The sequence below is a fragment of the Chaetura pelagica genome, unplaced genomic scaffold, assembly GCF_000747805.2.
Source record: "Chaetura pelagica isolate M959 unplaced genomic scaffold, ChaPel_1.0 scaffold364, whole genome shotgun sequence".
Lineage (NCBI taxonomy): Eukaryota > Metazoa > Chordata > Aves > Apodiformes > Apodidae > Chaetura > Chaetura pelagica.
In genome coordinates, this window is record NW_009953089.1 from 3933488 (window position 1) to 3954380 (window position 20893).

The following is a 20893-nucleotide window of genomic DNA, read 5'->3' on the forward strand; positions in this document are numbered from 1 at the left end:
GGGAAAGAGAAACCTGAGACAGCAGAGTAAGGCACTGCACTCTGGTCATAACTCACTATCCAGACACAGAGATAATGACAGAGGTGTGGAAGAGCTTTTTCTGCAGACGCTGGATCTAATTGGATAGCAAGAACATTCCTTACCATTGTCTAAAGCTGCTGGCAGCTTTGTGCTAGGGCAGAGGAGTGTCTGGGCAGAGCTGGTGGCAGATTGAGGCCTGAACTCAAAGAATGTACTCTCAGCAATAAGCCTGCAGTTCTCTGGAATCCTACCAGTCATAAATGTTTGTTCCAGTCTTATGTGGGTGTATGCTTTTATCACTCATTAATGTTTTGTAACAATCATCATACAGGTGTGAAACAGGAGGATGGACATCAGCTTCCAGGTAGAGTAAGAATTGTACCACAGCAAATGAAAGGATGAGGCTTTTAGCCAGCAAGCTTGGGTGCAAATCAGGGTTGAACTAATGATTAAAATAATTGTCTTTGAATCAGTCCAGTTAAATTAAAGAATGATTTCCAATCAACAGGATTATTTGTGGCGAACATTTAAGTGTGCACGCGTTGTTGGTGTTGCAAATCTTAATGTTAAGCTTGAGTAATCAGTTATTCTCCAGAAGTAAATTACAGGATATTAAATGTTGACATGCATGATTTGCTGTTAGCAGTTCATGCTGTGCTGGTTAGCGTGAGTATCCAAATGGAATAAAAAATAAGCATGAGTAACCAAAACAGTTTAAGTTATTACCATCACAGTTATCAAATTTGCAATTGAAATTTTCGTGAATGCAGTCACTCAGGGTGGTTTTATATCCTGTGTGCTGTTTATTTTCTTCTCTCAATTTACCCTTTTTAAAGAAAACCTGACTGTTTTTATTGAATAACAACCCAGTACAGTGTGAAACTGTCACTGTGGGTCAAGTACTGAGGGAGGTTCAAGAGTCTCGATCAGGATTCACTGTAGGATTTCTGTGTTCTGTTGTGAACAATCAACCAACAGAAACAAACCAAAACTTATTTTACCTATTATCTCTAGAAGCTATCTAAATGCTAGTTTAAAAAACCATAATAAAGCAAACCTTCTAAGAGATGTTCATCTCTTGTCAGGGAAAATGGCTTGACCACTTTCTCTAACATGCTGACAGTTGCTGAAAACAAAAAGAGGAATTGGGTTTTTTCCCTGATACTTTCATTTTTCCACAAAACAGGCGGTTACATCATGTCCATGATTTGGATTTAAAACAACCCATCACTCTCCTCAAGACTGTATTTGCCATTTCCACACAGAGTGCTGAAAAGTCCCTGTGGCTGTGCAGATCCCTGTGCCCGTTAGCGAGGTCATAGATCCAGCCCCTGTCAGACTGGGGGGGTGGCAGCAGCAATACCTCATCATATGCAACATGACATAAAATGTTGTCTGCACTATATATGATGCTGCAGATTCTAAAGCTAGCCATGTGTTGTGCACATTAATTAAGTCAAGGGAAAATTTTCTACCATTTTAATATGTGCATACATTACAGTAAAAAACCCCACATAAAAGGACCAAAGCAATGTACATACTCCTGTGTAAAGTCAGTTCTCACCAATTGTGTTAAGTTTGTTAAATGTTTTCATATTATTATTATTTATTATTGTTTGTTTTTATTGTTTTATTATTATTATTATTACTACATATGTGAGTTTTTGCCTTATTTTGTAACACCTTTGTAATGACATCTTTCTTTCTAATGTTATGTTCATTAATTTAAAACAACTTTATTTGGGAGAAATCAAAGCCACAGTATTCCATAAATTATTTTATTTTTGTCATGTGCATTTGTTTGTTGTTGTTATTATTATTTATTGTTGTTTTTTTTTTATCCATTATTACTCAGTAGATTCTTCCCATCCCTCCTCCCACCCTCCTTCAGCTACAGATGGTGCAGCAGGTGCAAATGCCACAGATAATGCAAATGCCAGCTTAGTCAATGGTACGTCAAGAACCCCTAGCTTGTTTTGTTTGATGGAATTCTCTCCTGACTATGTAAGATTCCCTCTTCCTTTTATGAACTGCACAGGTGTACGTGCATGTGTTTACCCTCTGAGAGATCCTGTCCTATAAATTCTGTAGTAACTTATAAGAGATGCCACAAAGATGCTGCAGCTTCTTTATTCACATGGAATTAAACATGGAAGAGGAAGAAGCAGAGATTGTGATGTATTTGCCATTAATTAAAACTGCAATTGAAAGGAGCAGTTAAGCGAGGCTAGTTTCAAAACTTGATGTGAAGTTTCATTGTAAATCTCTTCTTTACACATTTTTCAGCAGAGATCTGAAGCACACCATGATAAACAGATTCTTTTCTTCCCCTGTGGCACTCTCATAAGTATCCATGTAGTCCTTGTGTAGTTGGGAGAAGTAGTGCTGGGGTCAGGAATCTGGCTCAGTTTCAACTGCTAGTGCTTTAGGAATAACTCTTGCTGCTTAGAGCACATTTTTTGGAATGGATTGACTGAAGTTATGTTTGTGGGTATTTGTGTATGCCCTTAGCACAGTGATCACCTGGTGAGCCTGCCTGGATTTACTGAAAAGAAAAAAATATAAAACCAGTACAGCAGTTTTGACTGTCTCTTAGCACAGATTCTTGACCCCATGTCTTAGCATGCAGATGTTTCGGTATCTCTTCTCATAGTCTAATTCCAGTATTAAATAGAATGGGTCAGGATGAGTCTAGGCAGCTGCTGTGTTTTTCTGATAATCAGATCCATTAGTCTTTATTTGCCATAGAAACCTTTCCCCCTTGTACAGCACCAATAATACTGACAAAAGTAATTCTGCTTTTCATCCAGTTGGTGATAGAAATATTTTTCCATGTGGGTGAGTAGTTGTTGCATTATGTATGTGAAACTAGTGTTTCTGACATTGCAATACCAAGTACTAAAGAACTACTAAGATTTACTAGTGTAGTATCTTATTTAAAGAAATGACAGAGGAAACCTTTGAGCCTATTTCAAACTAATTTTATTATAATTTAAAGAAACATAACCAGGAATAAAATTTTACTCCTGCACATTCGAAGTTTGCTGGAAAACTAGGATTGATGAGCTCTGCATCTCCCTGCATGACAGGAACCTCTCCTATCCTGGTTCCAACACCCTAATTTCAGATTCCTTAGAGACCGAGAACAAGAAAGTTAATGGTGAATGTTTAATTCTCCATTCCTTGTGCTCTATCATTCTACTCTCTTGTGTGCAACAACAGAGTCTTAGAAGACATCCTCCTCCAGTGCTTTGCTGGCTGAGAACTATTGCAAGATGCAGAAGGGAGTCCTAAATTGTTCCAACTTGGTCTTAGTTTTAGAGGCTAGTAAATACCTGTTGTGTTCAGTCTTAATGCCTGAACTTTGTACGGAAATTGAGTTCCAAGGGATATTAAATAAGTGACTTAGGTGTGTGATTGTCCATCACCTCCTCTGCCAACAGAAGCAATACTGGCTGTCCCTGTTTGTCTCAGATTTGAGATGCACACTCAGTTGGTGTCAGTGCACAAAGTATAGGAGTCAGGTTTTTGTGCAGCTGACTAAATTACTGCTTAAAACTCCCCTGAGGTGAGGCAGTTTAATTAATTCTGCAGACCTTTGATGAACATGGAAAGGAGGTGCTTTCCACAATGGAGCTTCTGACACTGTTCAGAGGAGAACCAAGACTTGGCATGTAGCATTAGATCTGAGTGCTTTGAAATGCTCTGGGAAATTGCCCAGGTCTGATTGCTGTTTATATTATGCATTTTTCTAGTCAGCAGTGAGTTAGAGAATACTTAAAATGTAGGTATGTTTTGAAGAGGAGAAAGGAAGGGAAAACATAAGTTCTAAAGCAAGGAGACCAAGTTCATGTACATATTTTTTTGGTCTGGATGAAATTAATTTTTTTCAATAATGTCTGAGAATCCTCCCTGAGATGTGACTGGAAACAAGCAATTTACATGAAGTCTAATACCTCTGTGCAGACAATAGCTTCAAATAAGAAAAAGTAGTATATACCTGTGTAAGTACTTCGAGTCAGGAAATGCTATTGCTTGTTACTTGTTACAGCTCATTACCATTTCAACTAAAATGTTGCTATTGGCTAAGTTGTCAATACACATTTGACACAAAAGGAGTATTTTCAGTCACTGAGCTTACAGTAATAAATTCATACAGGTTTGAGACACAGCCTGTTATCTGCTGTAGTGGAGGAACTATTACAAATTCTGTTGGGTTCTAGTAGTTAAGATTAAAATATATAATAGTTTGATGGTCTCTTTCTCAAAACTATGGACAATCTGTTCAGTTTTCAAAAAGTTACCAGTTCAGATTATAAGCAGATCAGAAGATTTTACAGAAAGGTAAGGAATTCATGAAAAGTCTTTGAATGTTTGAGTGTTGAATTTAGAAAAGGTAAAATTTTTAAAAGGAAATACAGGAAGCAACAATCAGTGTTTAGTGGTTTCGTTACCCAAATTTTATTGCCTTAGAGAAGGGAGTGCTTATCAATACTTCTGCTGTTAATTCTGGCAGCTCTGGTGTATGTACAATGCTCTTTAATTCCTGCAAAGCTATTTGCAGTTTGAATACATTTTAAAGTGTTTTCTCAATTGTAAGGGAAGTTATTTAGTGAGCGCATGGAAGAATTGTCTAAAACTTCCTATTTGATACAGTGGAATCAGATTTTATTCTTTTGTAGTTAACCTGTTTTTACTAATGTTTTGGCTGTGATCTCACACTGCATGAAATAACTCCTAGTGATTCACTTCAGATATGTTTGACATCACCTTTCCCCCCCTTTGTATAGATTTGAACTGTGTGTCTGTTCCTACCAGCTGCAGAATATAACTGACTTGGCATGGAGAGGACTAGAACTCATTTCTGTTGCACAATGAGACACTTTTGGAAAATCAGGAGGGTATTTTATACGTTGTTCCATCATAGCACATGAGAATGGAACTGCATTAGCTTCTTTGATTGATTCCAATGAACAAATACCAGCAGTAGGTCTTTGTTATTCTGTCCTTCATAAAGGGTTGGGAGAGATAAAGGGGGGAGTCTTGGGAAGTTTATTCAAAGAAATAACTGGATTTTGGAGTAAGAACTTTGGCAGTAATGGTGCCATGGGTATGTTCCAAAAGCAGAAATTTTAATAAGGCAAAGACAACATGCAAAATACATATTTAAATTCAAAACCTTAAAAACAACTGCAGAATACAGCTTCTATCAAGTGGCTCTATATTACTTTCTGTACCTGTTGATTTTTCATCCTTGGTTAGAACAGTGGGGAAAATAAATTAATTCCTTCAGATTTCAGGGGCCAAACTTTGCTCCTTTTACTTCTTTACAAAAGGAAAATAAGAAAAAAAAAATCACTAAATTATGTAAAAAAACCACACCCATATTTTCAAATAAATTTATTAAAATGTTATCAAAATATTAATATGTACTCATCCTTTTTATGTATTTGAAAAACTCACAAGGGTCAGAAAGATGGGATGGTGTTTCCAGTCCTAGCAGTAGCTGAAAGGAGAAAGGATTTCTCAGCAGTAGTAGTTCTATCATCTTATTTCCTAATTTCTTTATTCATTCATTATTTATAGCCAAGTGCAGGCTTAAAATTATTTTCAACAGGAGGAGATAAATCCTTTACAGCATTATTTTCTTTATCGTAGTTACCTAAATTGTTTTTGCTTTGTTATTCCAAGTAAATAATTGGAATATAACAAGTTGTGGTGACTACCCCCTACCCACCCCTCAGTAATCTGGGTGCAGTAACTGCTGAGGTTATGAATATATTTCTTAAATATTTATGTTTACATTGTTGTTAATGATGGTACATTTGATGTACTGATATTTTTAGGTAGCCGGGGTAGATGGGTTGTTGGTGTAACTCATTGTGACAATGATGACACCCCTTTTAAATAGCAAATACATATAATGAAGTGAAATACTTTGGTTTGCATAGAAAACCAGTGTATGTGATGCTTGCCAGTTAGGTATGGCATAGATTTGGGTTTGTTTAGTTTTGGGGTCATTTTTTGTTTCGTTTTTAAGTTGAAGAATCTTCAGTTATACTTGCTTTAAGGTTTTGAATTGCATTCTGGAAAAAGATCCATAGAGCATGACACAGAGCAGACTGTCTGCCCTAAACTTAATATTTTCCAGTTCTTAAGGAAGGCTTTATCCTCTATCCAGAAATCAGAATCTCTAGAGATGTTTTATGTCTTCCACTAGCTTTATCAAAAACTATTGTAAGAAAAATAGCCATTAGGCAGGTAGCAAGTTCAACTATGCACTGTATGCAGAAATTTTTATGCAGGTTTCACAGTGAAAATGAACTTGGTTCTTTTCAGGTTCGTGGGTTCAAGTCTGATAGCAAAATGTCTTTGGAAGATAGATAATGACTTCTTATAAATGTCAGGTTATAGCCAAGGTGGGAATAGAATAAGAAACATAGACAAGTGGCTGATGGTAGGTGGTTCTTTCAGCATACTTGAGTAATCCATCTGAAGCTGAGATACGTGGAGCAGAACAGCCTGTCCTGGGCTCTAGTTCTCTGCTTCTGAAGCTCTCCCTGCCTGTAGCTGGTAGCTTGGGGTGAAAGGTTCTAGTGACATGTTCATGACTGATTTGGCCATTTTTGTTCTTTTTGTGAGGGAAGGTTTTAGTGATCTCCTAATTACTGAAAATACAAACGTGCAAGAAATGCATCTTGGCCCTTGAATTTTGCTGCTATTATTCACAGCATAGAGTGAAAAAATGAATACATATGTTGAATCTCTGCTGTTTTTTGCATGTCAGTACCAGCTGTATTGTTGCAGGATGTCAGAATTAACTGCTGTCCTACCTTTTATAAACTCTAATGATACATTCCTCATTGGAATATGTCAAAAAACCTGCAAAGGGGTTTTAATTATCAATTTTCCTTAACATTGTTTTTTTTATTGTGCTTTATGCATAACAACAAAAAGATAATATCATCCATTCTGAATGCAGTATTTTTAAAACTCAAGGAGTCTTTTACAACAGCTGAAGCCATATCTCACTGTGAAAGTTTCATAAAGGATCCTGCCAAGAGATTTCGGAGGCATTTGAAATTGTTGACTGGCTATTGTGAAACCAAAGTTTTGTACACTCTAGCTTGTGTTTTGCCATTTTTATTTCATACACACCTTTAAATAGTGTATTTTCATTTTTTTGAATACAAGGACTTTTTAAAGACTGTAGCTAAAATACTAAATTGGAAATTATAGATACATTTGGCAAATCTAGCTTTATAAATCTAAATATGGGATGATCACTTGGCACTCATTTACAGGAGTAACTTGCTAAATAATGCAACCAAGTGAGGAAGCTAGAATTTTAAATCATACCTGATTAACATTTTCATGTATTTATATTTATTAGCACTTACATTTTGTTCTAATTTCCTAAAATACATTCAGAAAACAATGGTTTATACTGGCATGCGCCAATGTTATACCTATTGTTTTTCATGTCCCACCTCTTTCAAATTTCAGTTCAGGAATATTCTTCAAGTTCTACTTTCCAATGGACTCTTTATTAGTTTCACCCTCTACACTTACGTGAGTTGCTCAAAAATATGTGCTGATATTAAATATTTTGTTACAACATTGAACTTGAACTGCAGTTCCTTGAAGATGTCCAGCTAAGTTGTCCATGCTTCTAAGTATTATAACAATGGCTACTGGTCACAAATAAGTATCTGTAACATACTCATTACTTTTGTCTGCCCTTTTTATTTGAATTCCCATTTTCACGTTCTGTCTTGGGTGAAGATTGTTTACTGTCTGTTGTCTGTTGAAATTTTTCATCATTTAGGCAAAATGCAGGATGGGAATATGGAGAACAGCCAGAACAAAGGTAATCTTCTTTCCTATTAAGGAGGTTGTGGATTTTATTTTTAGCATGTAGTTAAATCCTGTTTAAAAAAAAAGAATAATTAAAAAACAAAACAAAACTGTGGTTTGTGCCTGTGTGTAAAAATGGCCCAACTGTTCAAAGGGAATGTTGAAAAAACCCCAAACAACCAAACCCAACAAAAAATCCTGCTAAAGAAATTCTAACATACAGAATTTTTATGTATCAGATATTTAGGTTAGGAGAAGATCAGTATTTCTAATAAAGTTTTTTTTTATTATAATTTCATGTTACCAAGTTTGTTTGATTCCATTTTTCTTGTGCAAGTTCTGTATGCCTTGTAGTGTTAGTGAAGTTGCACCCCTATTTTTTATATGTCTTGTCATCTTTGGTGTTCAGTGGTGTTGTATGGACCTATTTTCATTTGCAGGGAGGGGTAAAGCCATAACAAAAGGATATTTTAAAGCCCTGAGGTTATTTAGCCATGTAGAAGTGTATTATAAGAGTAAATAACAGGAAGATTAAGAATCTTAGCAGTTTCTTATTTAATGTACACTTTCAGGAAGAAACTGATATAAATATTTTGCTTTCTCTGAAGCAAAAGTCATGGTTCTCTTTTTATTATATGAGACACAGCTATCATGATTTCTTTGGGTTATGCCAAGTAAGTAAATTAAACTGTAACTCTTTTCTCATATAATTTTAAAGATTGCAAAGGTGGTGGATCAGAAATTAATAGATAAGCTCAGTTTTAATGGTACAAAACTATTAAATAAAATTACATTAAACAAGTAAGGTTAAGGTTAAGGTTTTTAAGGTTAGAAGAATTAGATTTCCAGGTCAAATAAGCATGGTTTTGTACAACTGGTCACAAATGTGAAAGCAAAGCTGTTTCATCTCATTCTATTTAATTTCCTTTAGTCTGTGTTCACTAAAAACCAGACACATACACATATATAAACTGGAATGTCATTGCTTTGTAAAAACATGCCTTTCTCTTTGATACTGAAGTAAAGTTTCCTTATATTAGCATTCCTTCAAGAAAGGATGGTTTAGCCTTTAAATTTTTTATGGGAGAATGGTGATGCTATCACCATCTGACCTGCTGGTCGGGTTACTTGAACGCTGAATGCTAAGGAAACTTATGAAGCCTGGCATTGTCTAGAATAGTGGTTCACATCATGTGGTCCACTGGTCACTGGGGTGTCCATGTGGTCAAGAGAAGTGGTGCCTGGGTCATCCATGGAGCCACACTGCCTTTAAAATGTTTCCATTGAAAGTGTTATGATAAGAGTGCATTGTTCTCTGTCAGACATATCAAAATGCAGAGATATATCAACCATCTCTTTGCCAAAGCATTTGAGATCTGCTATTCTAGGAAATCCTGCACTGCTGACGTGCTGCTACTTGCCAAGTAATCTGCAAGACATTAAGTGATATATATGTGTATAGCACAGAGTGTCATTGGTGGTTGAAAAGAGTAAATAAGCAAATAAAAATCAATGGTTTTCATGGTATTTGACAAACTGCTTTACATATCCCCAGATGTATGGAGTGCACATGAGTGTGCTTGTACATCTGTGTCCCTGCAGAACCCCACTGGGTCTCACAGGGCCATCTCTCTGCCATGAGAGAGAGGTGTCATTCTGTGCACAGTCACAGTCATCTGTGCTGCAGTCAGCTGCTGCCACGGGTGTTGCTGGTTGAATTCAGTAAGTACCAACACTAGGATAAAACCAATTAATAATAGTTTTGGAGTAACAGTTTTGTTCTGCGTTACTAGCCAAGCAGCAGGATGGGGCTGCTGCCATGGAGATGCAGCCACTGAAGAGTGCAGAAGGGGGAGAGGGAGATGACAAGGACAAGAAGAAATCCAACATGCACAAGAAGGAAAAATCTGTTCTTCAGGGAAAGCTGACCAAGCTGGCAGTCCAAATTGGCAAAGCAGGTATGACTGGATAACTGACCAAATAGCAGTGTGTCATACTGCCATCAAAGGGTTTTAAAACAAGGGATTCTTTAAAGGGATAGGCCTTTTTTACTGCAATGTTTAGAAGTAGGTCATCATAATACTGCATGGCATTGAAGTTCTTTTATTCTTCTAAAACTCAGCTTTGACTGTCAAGAAACTGGAAGCTTTGGGCAACTCGGATCGCAATGAATATTTGAATCAAAATGAAATGCAGCTTTTCTCATAGGCAATATTCCCAAGTGCAGTAATTACATCTTTAATTTCCTCTCCCCTTAGAACTTCTGAGTATGCAGTTTCAGAATCTCTAATATCATCTCTCACACAGTACTTTCCTCTTCCAAAATCAGGATTCTGAAATCATGCTGTTCTTTTTAATATCCATGTTCCTGCCTTCTCCCCAGTCAGACACATCTGTTGACTTTTGCATCCACTACCACCTGGCTCCTACTGTTATAGGCATCACTTCTCCATCATGTAGGTAGAATGTGAAAATATGTACAAAGTGAAAATCTTTCATAATGACATAAAGCTCATTAGGTTATTTTTTTTTTCTGGTGGTATTAAAGAGATCTTGATCTCTATCCAGAATCTTGGCTGGGGCCCTACAACAGATTCCTAACTTTACCTCTGTTCCATCTCCTTTGTGCTTCTTTACCAGTCTGATTTTTACTCCTGTTATTCCTTTTAATTCCTTCTTAAGGAATTAGTTGATCATGTAACCCTGAGCTGCCACTTCTGTTTCTCTGCCTGACCAGTCCATGATGCAGAATCTATGGTTATCACCTCTTAATATTCAATTCCATGTTTTGCCCAGTTTCATATTCCTCAAGCTTCTCTGCTTGGTTGCTAGTTGTACAACAGTGAGCACTGATACAAAACCACTTCATTTCTCTTGATCATTAATTTCTTAGATTAAGTACCTTTCTACATTGCCTTCTGATTATTGCTCTCTTTGGTATTTCAGCAGCCATGTGAACATCACTTTTAAAGTAAATGTATAGGGATTTCTAACCATAATGTGGCAAGTAAAATGAATTAAATTAATTAATCATTGCCTCATTTGGTTTTTCTTTGTCATTGGGCAGTCTATAGGGATGCCTGGCATTGTCCTGAGTATTTGCCTGTGCAATATTTTGTATGGATTTTCCTTTATCCTCTGGCATTTGGCTGTCTCCCTGACTCATCTGTTCCCTGTCAACTTCAGCATCCTTCAGCTTAGTAACCTTTTTCTTAACTTCAGTCAATTCATGAAATTCACAGCATTCCCCTTCTACTGTATGATCTCATGAGTGAGAAATGAATTTATTTTGAAATGCAGGCTTAACTGCTTTGTATAAACCTGCCAAAGCACAGTAATCATAGCAAGGCAAAGGAGATGTTCCCATGGAGTTTTTATTTGTATACTCAAATCCAGGAATAAAACTGTGGAGGAAAACTTCTATCTTAGCAAAGTCTGTGTCATGGGGAGAGCCTGTTAAATCCCTGGGGTCTTTTGTGAATTCTGTAAAATACTTAGTAGTGTCTCTTGTGCTATACCATCAGTGTTGTACCTCCTTTCAGTCTCTCCTCATAAAAGTATGCACTGTTTGTATATGTCCCTTTGAAAAAGGAAACCTTGAACACTAATACTTATCACAGTTTCAAAATAAAAACGAACAACAAACATTCAGAACTGTTCTGTGAACGATTCTGCAGTATTGCCTCATTGCACTCAGACACATCAGTTGGCCTTTTCTAAAATATTTTATACAGCAACATAAACTACAGGAGATTCCTTTTCCCAAACCTCTTAAGATAAGCTTATTTAAAACTGAAATATGAGTGTTTGAATGTGTATAGACTAGTAATTTGTAGAAGGTGGAGGCTTAAAGGACAGATAAATGATGTAGCAGGCAAAGTAATGTACTAAATTGAAACAACTCAGCTTAAGCAACAGCAGAACTCATGTTGACTGAGGCGTTTTAAAGGCAGCAGGAAGCTGGTGCTTAAAAATGAATGCAGTATGATTCAGCTATTCTGTAGAATTCAGTGAATGTTATGGCCACTGTAGAAGTAATATAGTAATATTTTTTTCTACATTTAAAAATGCATAATTATCCTTTCTATTGGTACTGGGGAAAAAAAAATATCACGTAGAGTAATAAAATAATTGAATGTGTTCAAATGTCAGTTTTGAATTGCACTTGTTTTTAATTGTTTTGTTTTATAGTAACTGATTATTTCTATTTTCAGGTTTGGTGATGTCTGCTATCACTGTAATAATTTTGGTACTATATTTTGCCATCGACACCTTTGTGGTCAACAAGAAACAGTGGGTGCCTGAGTGCACTCCTATCTATGTTCAGTATTTTGTGAAATTCTTCATTATTGGTGTTACCGTACTTGTGGTTGCTGTTCCTGAGGGACTTCCACTTGCTGTCACTATTTCTCTGGCTTATTCTGTAAAGGTAAGAAACACTAAAAGGAGCTGTTCAGTTAAGTTTGCTAGTAAGTTATTCTCCAGGTTTTCTCAGGTGTGATGAATTAATGTGCAGAAAAAGACTTAAAGAGAGTGAAATTTCATTAAAGCGAAACTTTGCTTTACTTTGAAAGTATTTCTAATAAAAATGCAAATATATATTGATATATTATAATACATATCTTTAAAAATACACACTGCAGGAATACCAAACAACTGAGATAGCTACTTAGCTTGCAAGGTTACCAGGAATTGACTGAGCAGAATGTACTATGAGTATAGTCCAGTCTTTTGATATAAAATAACTTTGTACTATTGCACAAGAATATCTGAAGACAAAGTTTTGACACGGATCTGAACTATCCAGGAATGTTTTAAACAAAAGTTTAAACAAGAGCTTTTGTGTACTTTTCTTAAATGTGATTGCAGTTGTTTGTGTCTGATGTAAATGCTTCTGTTAGGAAATTAAAGAGCATTAAAATCCTGGACTGTTGGATTACTCCATTATTTATTGAGTTTTCTCAGATTGTTTTAGCAATTTAATTAGATGGGCCTTCTTTAAAGATTTTGGGAATATTAGGTGAAGTTTTGTAAAGTTTACTTCCGTTTAATGCGGAAAATTAGCATGAACATGAGGAGTGAATAGCTTGATTTATAGATAATCAAACATCATTATTAGGAAAAATGAGCAGATCTCAAGCATGGGATTCTGCTAATAAAAACTGTAGCTGTCTAGAAAATATTTTCATGTTCCCCTTATGTCCTTCATCCAACATGTGTATCTATATTTGCAGTATCAAACTGCAGTGCAGCTTCATGCACAACTGGTGCTGCTGTGCCTTGTGAGTGTCAGCCAAGGGTCAGGTCAATGGACACAGGATTGTTTGAAACTTGAAAACCCACAACCAAGGACAAGATGTATTTCCAGGATGCACTTTGTGAAAAATTTGCTCTGTGGAACAGAGTGCTCTGGTGGTTTTTTGTGGGTGTGGGGCTTTTTGGTTTGTTAGGTTTTCTTTCTTTCCCAAAATGAGTAGCTCCTTTCTGTGCTGCAAGATAAACTCCTGGCACTGGAAGGAGTTTTTGTAAAAGTCTAATATTTGCTATAATTACACTGTTTAAAAAATCCTGTTATCTTCAGTTTCTTTAGGTAATTTTTGCTGTTCTAGCTATTCCTTAGCATGCATATACTGCAAAATTTTTGGAACTATATCAGTTTATCAAAAGGCAGATTGTTCCAGGGATGGTTGCTGCTTGCTTGTCTGTAACTAGGGCTTGGGTTGTTGGCCCCAGTTAGTGCTCTAGTTTAGTGAACATTATGGTTTAATGAACAAAACTATATACACACTTTTTTGGGGGTGTTTTTTTATAACTGATGTTAAGAACTTATCAAAGCAAATCCTGAAGGTGTTTGATTTTGTTGGGTTTTTTTCTCAGAAAATGATGAAGGACAACAATCTGGTCCGCCACTTAGATGCTTGTGAAACAATGGGAAATGCTACAGCCATCTGCTCTGACAAAACAGGGACACTCACCACCAACAGGATGACAGTCGTCCAGGCCTACGTTGGGGATGTCCACTACAAAGAGATCCCTGACCCAGACTCTGTACCTGCCAAAACCCTGGAGTTGCTGGTTAATGCCATTGCTATCAACAGTGCTTATACTACAAAAATTCTGGTAAGCAGCCTTTTTCTGTCAATTAAATAAAGCAGAGCAGAAGAAGTTATATGTATATTTTTTTCAACATCCTGTTGTTGGTTAGGAAGTGCTAAGTACTGTTGAAGTCCTCAAAATGACAACAGGTGCTGTAAAAACTATATATTTTATACCTTTCTTTTTAGGAAAGGTATGTACTTGTAAGTGCAAGACTGTGCTATGTTTTTAAAACTGCTGTTGTTAGACTAGGATGGCCCAATTTCAGGGAAGTTAGATTTGCTAACTTGACTGGTTTTCACTAAGACTTCATATGTGTAAAATTATTTGTGTCTCTTAAGAACTTTGAATTAATTCTCAAGTAGGACAAATTGCATTGGCTAAATTGGCAAGGTTAATGATCTTTATTCATTTTGGTTTCAAGTGAATTACATCCAGAAATATTTTATTCATTCTGTAGCAGAGGGCAAAATGGAAATAATCATGTTTGCTTGTGGCATTAGATTCTTCTGCACAGAGCTAATTAAGATGCTGAAAACTTATGCAATTCCAATAGATCTGTTCTTTCAAAGGTCAAGCTTAACCTTACTGTTGCAGAACAAATACATTTATTTTAGTTTATGAATTTATGTGTTGTCCTTTTTATGTGCTGAGCTGTGTAATAGTCTAGCATGCACTTCATGTTTGTTTTAGAAGCAGTCTTTTAAAACAGAATCACAACTGGTGCAATACTGCTGAATGCTGGAGCTAGTTCCTAGTTCCTTTAATTCTTGCTGTGCAAATATCTGGACATGAAAAACAATCAACACTTGGATAAGGAATGTTTAGAGAAACTTGATGCAGAAGTGCAAAGCATGTTTGTGGTGAAGGTATCTTTGACATGAGTGCTCCCAAGGGTTGTTTGCCAGGGTTAGTGTCTGAAGTCAAGGCCCAGCTCAGGCACCCTTCAGACAGTCCCATGCTTTGGGGCACTCACCCTGTGCTTGCTGAAAGCTCTCAGGAGAGGGAAATGTGGGAAGAACCAGCCCCTGAGGCAGGTGAGTCCTTCAAGAGGAGACAGGGAATTACGCAAAGCCTTTGTGAGCTCAGAAAGACACTGTTAAGTTTCCACCTTCCAGCTGCAATCAGCCAGCAATGGAAGTGCACCTTCTGGTGTGCTGACAAACAGCTCTAGTCACTGGAGGCTGGAGGCCCTTTTGACTACAAATTCAGATACTCTGGAAGAGCAGTGCTCACTCAGCTATGTCCCCATTTCACCTGTAAGCAACCAACTAGCAGCACCAGCTCCCAACACAATCCTGGGACTTAGTCCTTGTCCTCTGATCTATCCAGGTCACAATCAGCCAGGTTAGCTGCAGTGAAGGATGGGCCTTCCATTCTCAGGTGGGTCAGTGTAGATGTTGCGTATTAACTCAGTGTAGATATTTTATGGCAATGCCTTTTTGGAATCTAATTTGCATACTGTAAATTAGCAAGAATATTTTACTGTTGCTGGGTACATCAGGCTTTGAAAAATGAGTGTAACATTTGGTTGTTGGGGGAAGAAACATACATCTTAGTTATTTTCATATTGTTACAGCATAAGTAAGGTGAACTGCTTCTGTAGAAAGAGAAATAGAATCAAACTCATCCTCAGCACACAGGCTGGGATGGAGACAAGGCCATACAGACCAATTGGGATGAAGGATAGTAAGTAGCTACATCAATTTGTGTTTGTATAACTGCTGATGTTATTCACCAGCATCAGTCTTTGCTGATGAATTTGGGAGGGCTTTGAGGGAATGTCACTAATGTTGGCAGAGTTTTCCTCATTCCTAAGAAACAATGTGGCAGGTGGGTCTGGTAGTGAAGTCAGGTGTAACTGGCAGAGCAAGACTCAGTTGCATCTGGTCTTCATTTATTCTATGCTTTGCTGTTTATTTTGAATGCTTGAGATCAGACACAGTAACAAGGTGTTTCTGTTCCACTCCCACACAAGTTCACCCTCAGAATCTCAGAGATGTTTCAGGTTTCTGAGTAAGGCATGGGAAGGTAGAAACATCTCTAATACTAAGTTTAATGTTCTGTCTTTCTCTTGTGGTATTGGTTTAATTGGAAAAATTTCTGGCCAATAGTAGTTCTAAAATTTTGCTTTGATCTCAATACAATTTTGAATTTCTGGTTTGACTTCATTACTTCTTGTTGAAATTAGTTATGAAATAGAAATAAATTGAAATTAGCCTATTAAAAAGAGTCAGTATTTCAGCATTTCAGTTCTGTTTTAGCTTTCCACAGAAACTGATTTTCTGTAAAATTGGTAGATGGGTGAAATCCTCCAGAAATCACCTGTGTTCTGGCTGCATATCACACCACCTTTTAGCTCTTACAGCAGCATCAGAGATCAAGTATGGATGCACAGGAATAACAACTCCAATGTCAGAGGAGTTCATTTTATTTCTTGTTTACAAGAAGCTTAAGCTGAAATTTAAGATACAAGATATTGTTTCGTAGCTGTTATTCATTTTTAGTCATAAATTAATACAGTAAAAAAATACATAGGGGAGTTGTTTTCAGGATGGAGTGTAAAGAATTATTTTTCTAGCTGCTAATACTGCATGTTTGCTTGTGCACTAATTCTTAGAGAATATTGAATCAAATTGTGAAAATCAGCTCAAACCCAAAGGACATATAAGTGTTTTATTGCTAAGATTGAATTTTACATGTTCTATTTTTAGTTATCCAGTTATGCATATGCTGTAAATTATGCTTTGTATGAACTTCTGTTCAGAGTGATCACATATGGGACTATAAAATTAGACAAGATGCTCTGCTGAATGAGAAAAATTCCCTCTTGCATTGTCTTTTGATTAAGGGGCAATTGAACCATTGATAAAAATATAAAAAGAAAATAATATCACTTCTTAGGATAAAAGATTTTAATTTCCCTGAGAAATTAAACACAAATTATTCCAACTGAACAATAGCATCATTAAATGTAGTTCTTTTTCATGCCTTCCAAGGATTAAGTTACTGGGTGAGCTGATTTTGCATTCCATTAGCATCAGAGCAACATTCATGCCACTTTTATACTGCTTGTGTGAAGCTGTTCTCCAGAAAACCTTTCTTTTCCAGTATTCATGTTTGTAGCTTTCCCACACCCAAGTCTGAATGCATTTTTGCATGTGAGCTGAGGTGAGGGTTGTAAAGCATCTCTTGATCTGAAAACAAAATTTGCATTTTGGGAATACTTTATTGCATTTGGAGCAGAAGTGCATTGATCTTGAGTATCATGGAGCAATAGTGACATAGAGACTCTAACTGCCAAGACTAATGATTTCAGCTCTGCCATTGGGCTCCTGCTTGCATAAATTCAGTTTGAATTAGAAAAGTGTTTCTTCTTATTTCCTGAGAACTGTTGGAGGGCATAGATGCTGTGCTTGCTGGGTGGGTATAATGTGCTCTTATTAAGAAGAGATCACAGTTAGTATTTAGTTGAGTGTTTTTCAGTACCAGTGGAAAAGACCCAGCTGAACTTATTATTGTGAGGCTCTAACACAGGCATTTCATTTGGTACTTGATAGGTGCCTAGGGAGCAAAAAAGCTACTTATGCCTGTGTTAGATGAATGTCTGGATCTGCATCAGGATGGCTGCTTTCAGTTCCAGCAATCTGAAGTGTCATTCACTGCATTTGCACACTATGTGGCACAGTGCAGCAGCATCCTCAGCAGGATCCCACAGGGACAGAGATGTCAGAGAAATGTGCAAAACATTCACTCCCTTCTGTACCTTCTGCCAGCTTAAGAGATGAGGTAAACATATGTTGGTCTGTATGGTGGGAAATGATAGTCATGTAAGGAATGGGACCTTACACAAGTTATGGAACAAAAATGCTGATAAAAGTCTGATAGAAGCAAAAATAGTGAATGAAAGGCAAAAAATAATAAATAAAAAGAATGCAGACAATTTTATTGCATCCAGAGCAGATAAAGCAATGTTACCAGTTTATGGGATGGCAGAAGGACACCTCTCTAAGATACTAGTGAAGTAGCAAAGGTGGCTCCCAGCATCCAAATTCCAACCACACTCCTAACACAGCCCGACATGAGGATTTTGGGCCTCTTCTCAAAAGGCTGCAGGGATGGCTGTGAGGGCCCCAAATAACCCCCCACAAGGAGGAGCAGTGAGTCCCCTCTGTGGGAGGAGCTGCTGAGGACACAGGCTGGTTGTGGGGTATGTGGCAATAGGATGGAGCTGCATAGGAGAGAAAGGTATTAATTCACCTTCTTGCTTTGTGTAGTTATTTTTCCTGAATACATAATAAAATATCTTATTTTAATAAGTGGCACAAAAATTCTAACTTAATACTGAAGCAGATTAAGAGATTTTTGGCTTAGATTTTTATTGTTACAAATAGAGAGTTCTTTTCCCTCATGGTCTGCTGCAGAATATTAGAAGACTTTCTTGCAGGAAAGGGGTGGAGGGAGGCTGGCAGAGCAGGCAGGTAATCTGTAATAGCTGAGAAACAGAAGAAGAAATGGCATTGTACAGGAATAGACTAAAATCTACTGTGGGTGTCAAAAACAGGGATGTAGTAGCCAGGTGAAGGGTGATTCTGATTTGTGAGAAATATATTTGCAGTGTTCTGAGTTAAAAAACCCCCAGCAAAACCTAATGAAAACACACAGAGAATGAAGACAGAAATGGGGACAGAGGTAGTAAAAAAGAAATTAATAAGGATAGATTAAGGAAAGTTTTATTTATTTTAACTTTCAGTGACAGCCTAAGTAAACAGCCTGGCCAAAATTCTGTTATATTCCTTCTGTAGCTCCCTACCATTAATGTTAAACAGCAAAGGTAACTGGCAGCTCCAGTTGTTGACTTGAAGTCTGTGAAAAAGACCAGTCATTTATCAGAGAGACAGTCTGCTTGTCAGCCCAGGCTGCCTGGCCTACAGGAGGGCAGGTCAGCTTTGGGGAAGAAGGGTAAGAAATCCATAAAGCAGAATGTCACAGTTAAGGGCACATGGAGGGGGGAAAAGAGAAGACTGGAATGTAAGGAGGGAAGATGGTGATAAGCTGGGAGCAGCAGAGCTTGCACATACTCCTCACAGTGTGCCCCCTTTCCAGCTGGGCAGCTCTCCCTGTGGTACTGCCTCAGATTTCCTCCACACAGAGTTGTGGGCTTTGTCCAGAGGGAGTTTTGCACGAGTCATTATGGAACTGAATGCTTTGAGTCAGTTTTGGTGACAATCTGAGCAAAGAACAGCCTTTCTAATCGTTTTGTTACTGCTGCTTGCTTCCTTCCAGGCAATGCTCAAATATAATGTGTTAAGGTTTCAGTAACTTGTGTTTTAGGGTTGAGAAGGATTGGGAGGAGGAGTGCTGTTTCAGCCATTTCATGTAAGATAGATTTGGGGAAGGTTTTATCTTTACATAACATCCTAGAAGTCAGTAAACAGTGAGAAACGTATCTGGGATTAATTTTTTGCAACAGCCCATGCAATGATGCTGGACCAGCTTGTTGTCACTGTCACCTGGCTTTGGAATTCAAAGGCACTAATGGTTCACTGTCTGAAAACGAACAAGTGGGTTTCTATGGACTCCTGAAGCCCTGCTTCATGTTTTACAGTTTGTGTTCTGCAATCTTAGGGATACAATAAGTTACTAAATATACAATAGGAGGAGAAACATGGGCAGATCTGCTTTACAGGAAATCAATGCATGAATTTCAGGGTGGCATCTTCCAGCTCAGTAGAGTTGGATTTAGGTCACTAAATCTGTCTTATGAGTCAAGCAACTTGAGGATAGCACTGTAAGTCTTATTGGCTGCTTCCAGCACGTTAGTTTGGTCAGGGACAATTGTGAAAATTGTATATGTTTTTGGTTTTGAAGTGCTCAGGGGATGGCATTAAAATATTGTCTGGAGCATTTCTGAGTCCCCAGCTAAATGGTGCCTTTGATCCATTTAAAATTAAAAAAAATATTTTGTTAAATTAAAATGTGATTGAAATAATTTATAAAAATCTGTGTATTTTGCAAGTTTTTAATTCATAGGTAAAGTTATTACCATTATAGGTAAATATGTAATTTCTGTATTTTGTTCCCAGAGTGTTTCACAACAGTATAACGTAGATACGTGTTATAGATGGGACCAGAAATGCTGGTCAAAAATATCTTTCTATATACAAGTAAGACAATCATTGTGCCCCCCCAAAAAAATCCCAACAATATTTTCTTTAAACCTTGTTCATAAAGTCCTTGGTACACGTTTTTTCAGAAAGAGCTAGGCAGGAAAAAAATAACCTATAGTCTGTGTATTATTTATTGTGTAAATAATAATTATTAGAGATAATAGATCATGTGGGTAATTGTCTCTGTGTCTAAGAATGGTAATTAGCAGAGGGTGATGATCTTCACACACCACTTGCCATTGAAGTTTTATATAATAAGAGATAAAAATATGGCTTTTCTCACCAAATTAGCTACTGAGTTAATAATTGAAATAACTGTGTTTAGAAAAGACTACTTGAACATGTAAAGCATAGGAGATGTTATCCCAGTCCTGTGCTTTCTGCCATCTGGGTAAAGGGGCTTTGTCTTTCTAGCAAAAAGCTTTTTTTTAATAAAGTCTCCTTTTTTTGAGAGTTGTATGTGAGGGACAGAACAGCATCAGCTGTCTGTGGGGTGGATTTAGCTAAGCCAAGAGGGATTTGTGGGCAGAGGTTGGAGCAGGGCCATCCTGCAGATCTGCTCTTCACGTCTCACTCTCTGGACAGTTGGGTCCTTAGCAGCCAAGTTGTCAGAGGCAAGGCAGGTTTCCCCACAGTAAGGCAGAACTCTAGTAGGTAGAGAAGGTGAGAGAAATGTGCTCAGAGAGAGCTCGTTCTTTCACTGAAGTTCTCATTAAACAGCAAACAGGAGCACAGCAGCTCCAGACAAC

General features: G+C 37.3%; 1 protein-coding gene across 1 annotated transcript in view; it reads left to right on the plus strand.

The window, feature by feature from the left end:
* LOC104388211 (plasma membrane calcium-transporting ATPase 2) overlaps window positions 1-20893 on the plus strand; it is a 174065-nt gene that overhangs the window by 88016 nt on the left and 65156 nt on the right. The window contains exons 6-11 of the mRNA XM_009997040.1: window positions 353-385; window positions 1877-1972; window positions 7850-7891; window positions 9672-9836; window positions 12093-12307; window positions 13756-13998. Of these exons, the coding sequence (XP_009995342.1) occupies window positions 353-385; window positions 1877-1972; window positions 7850-7891; window positions 9672-9836; window positions 12093-12307; window positions 13756-13998 (794 nt within the window). The remainder of the gene's footprint in view (window positions 1-352; window positions 386-1876; window positions 1973-7849; window positions 7892-9671; window positions 9837-12092; window positions 12308-13755; window positions 13999-20893) is intronic.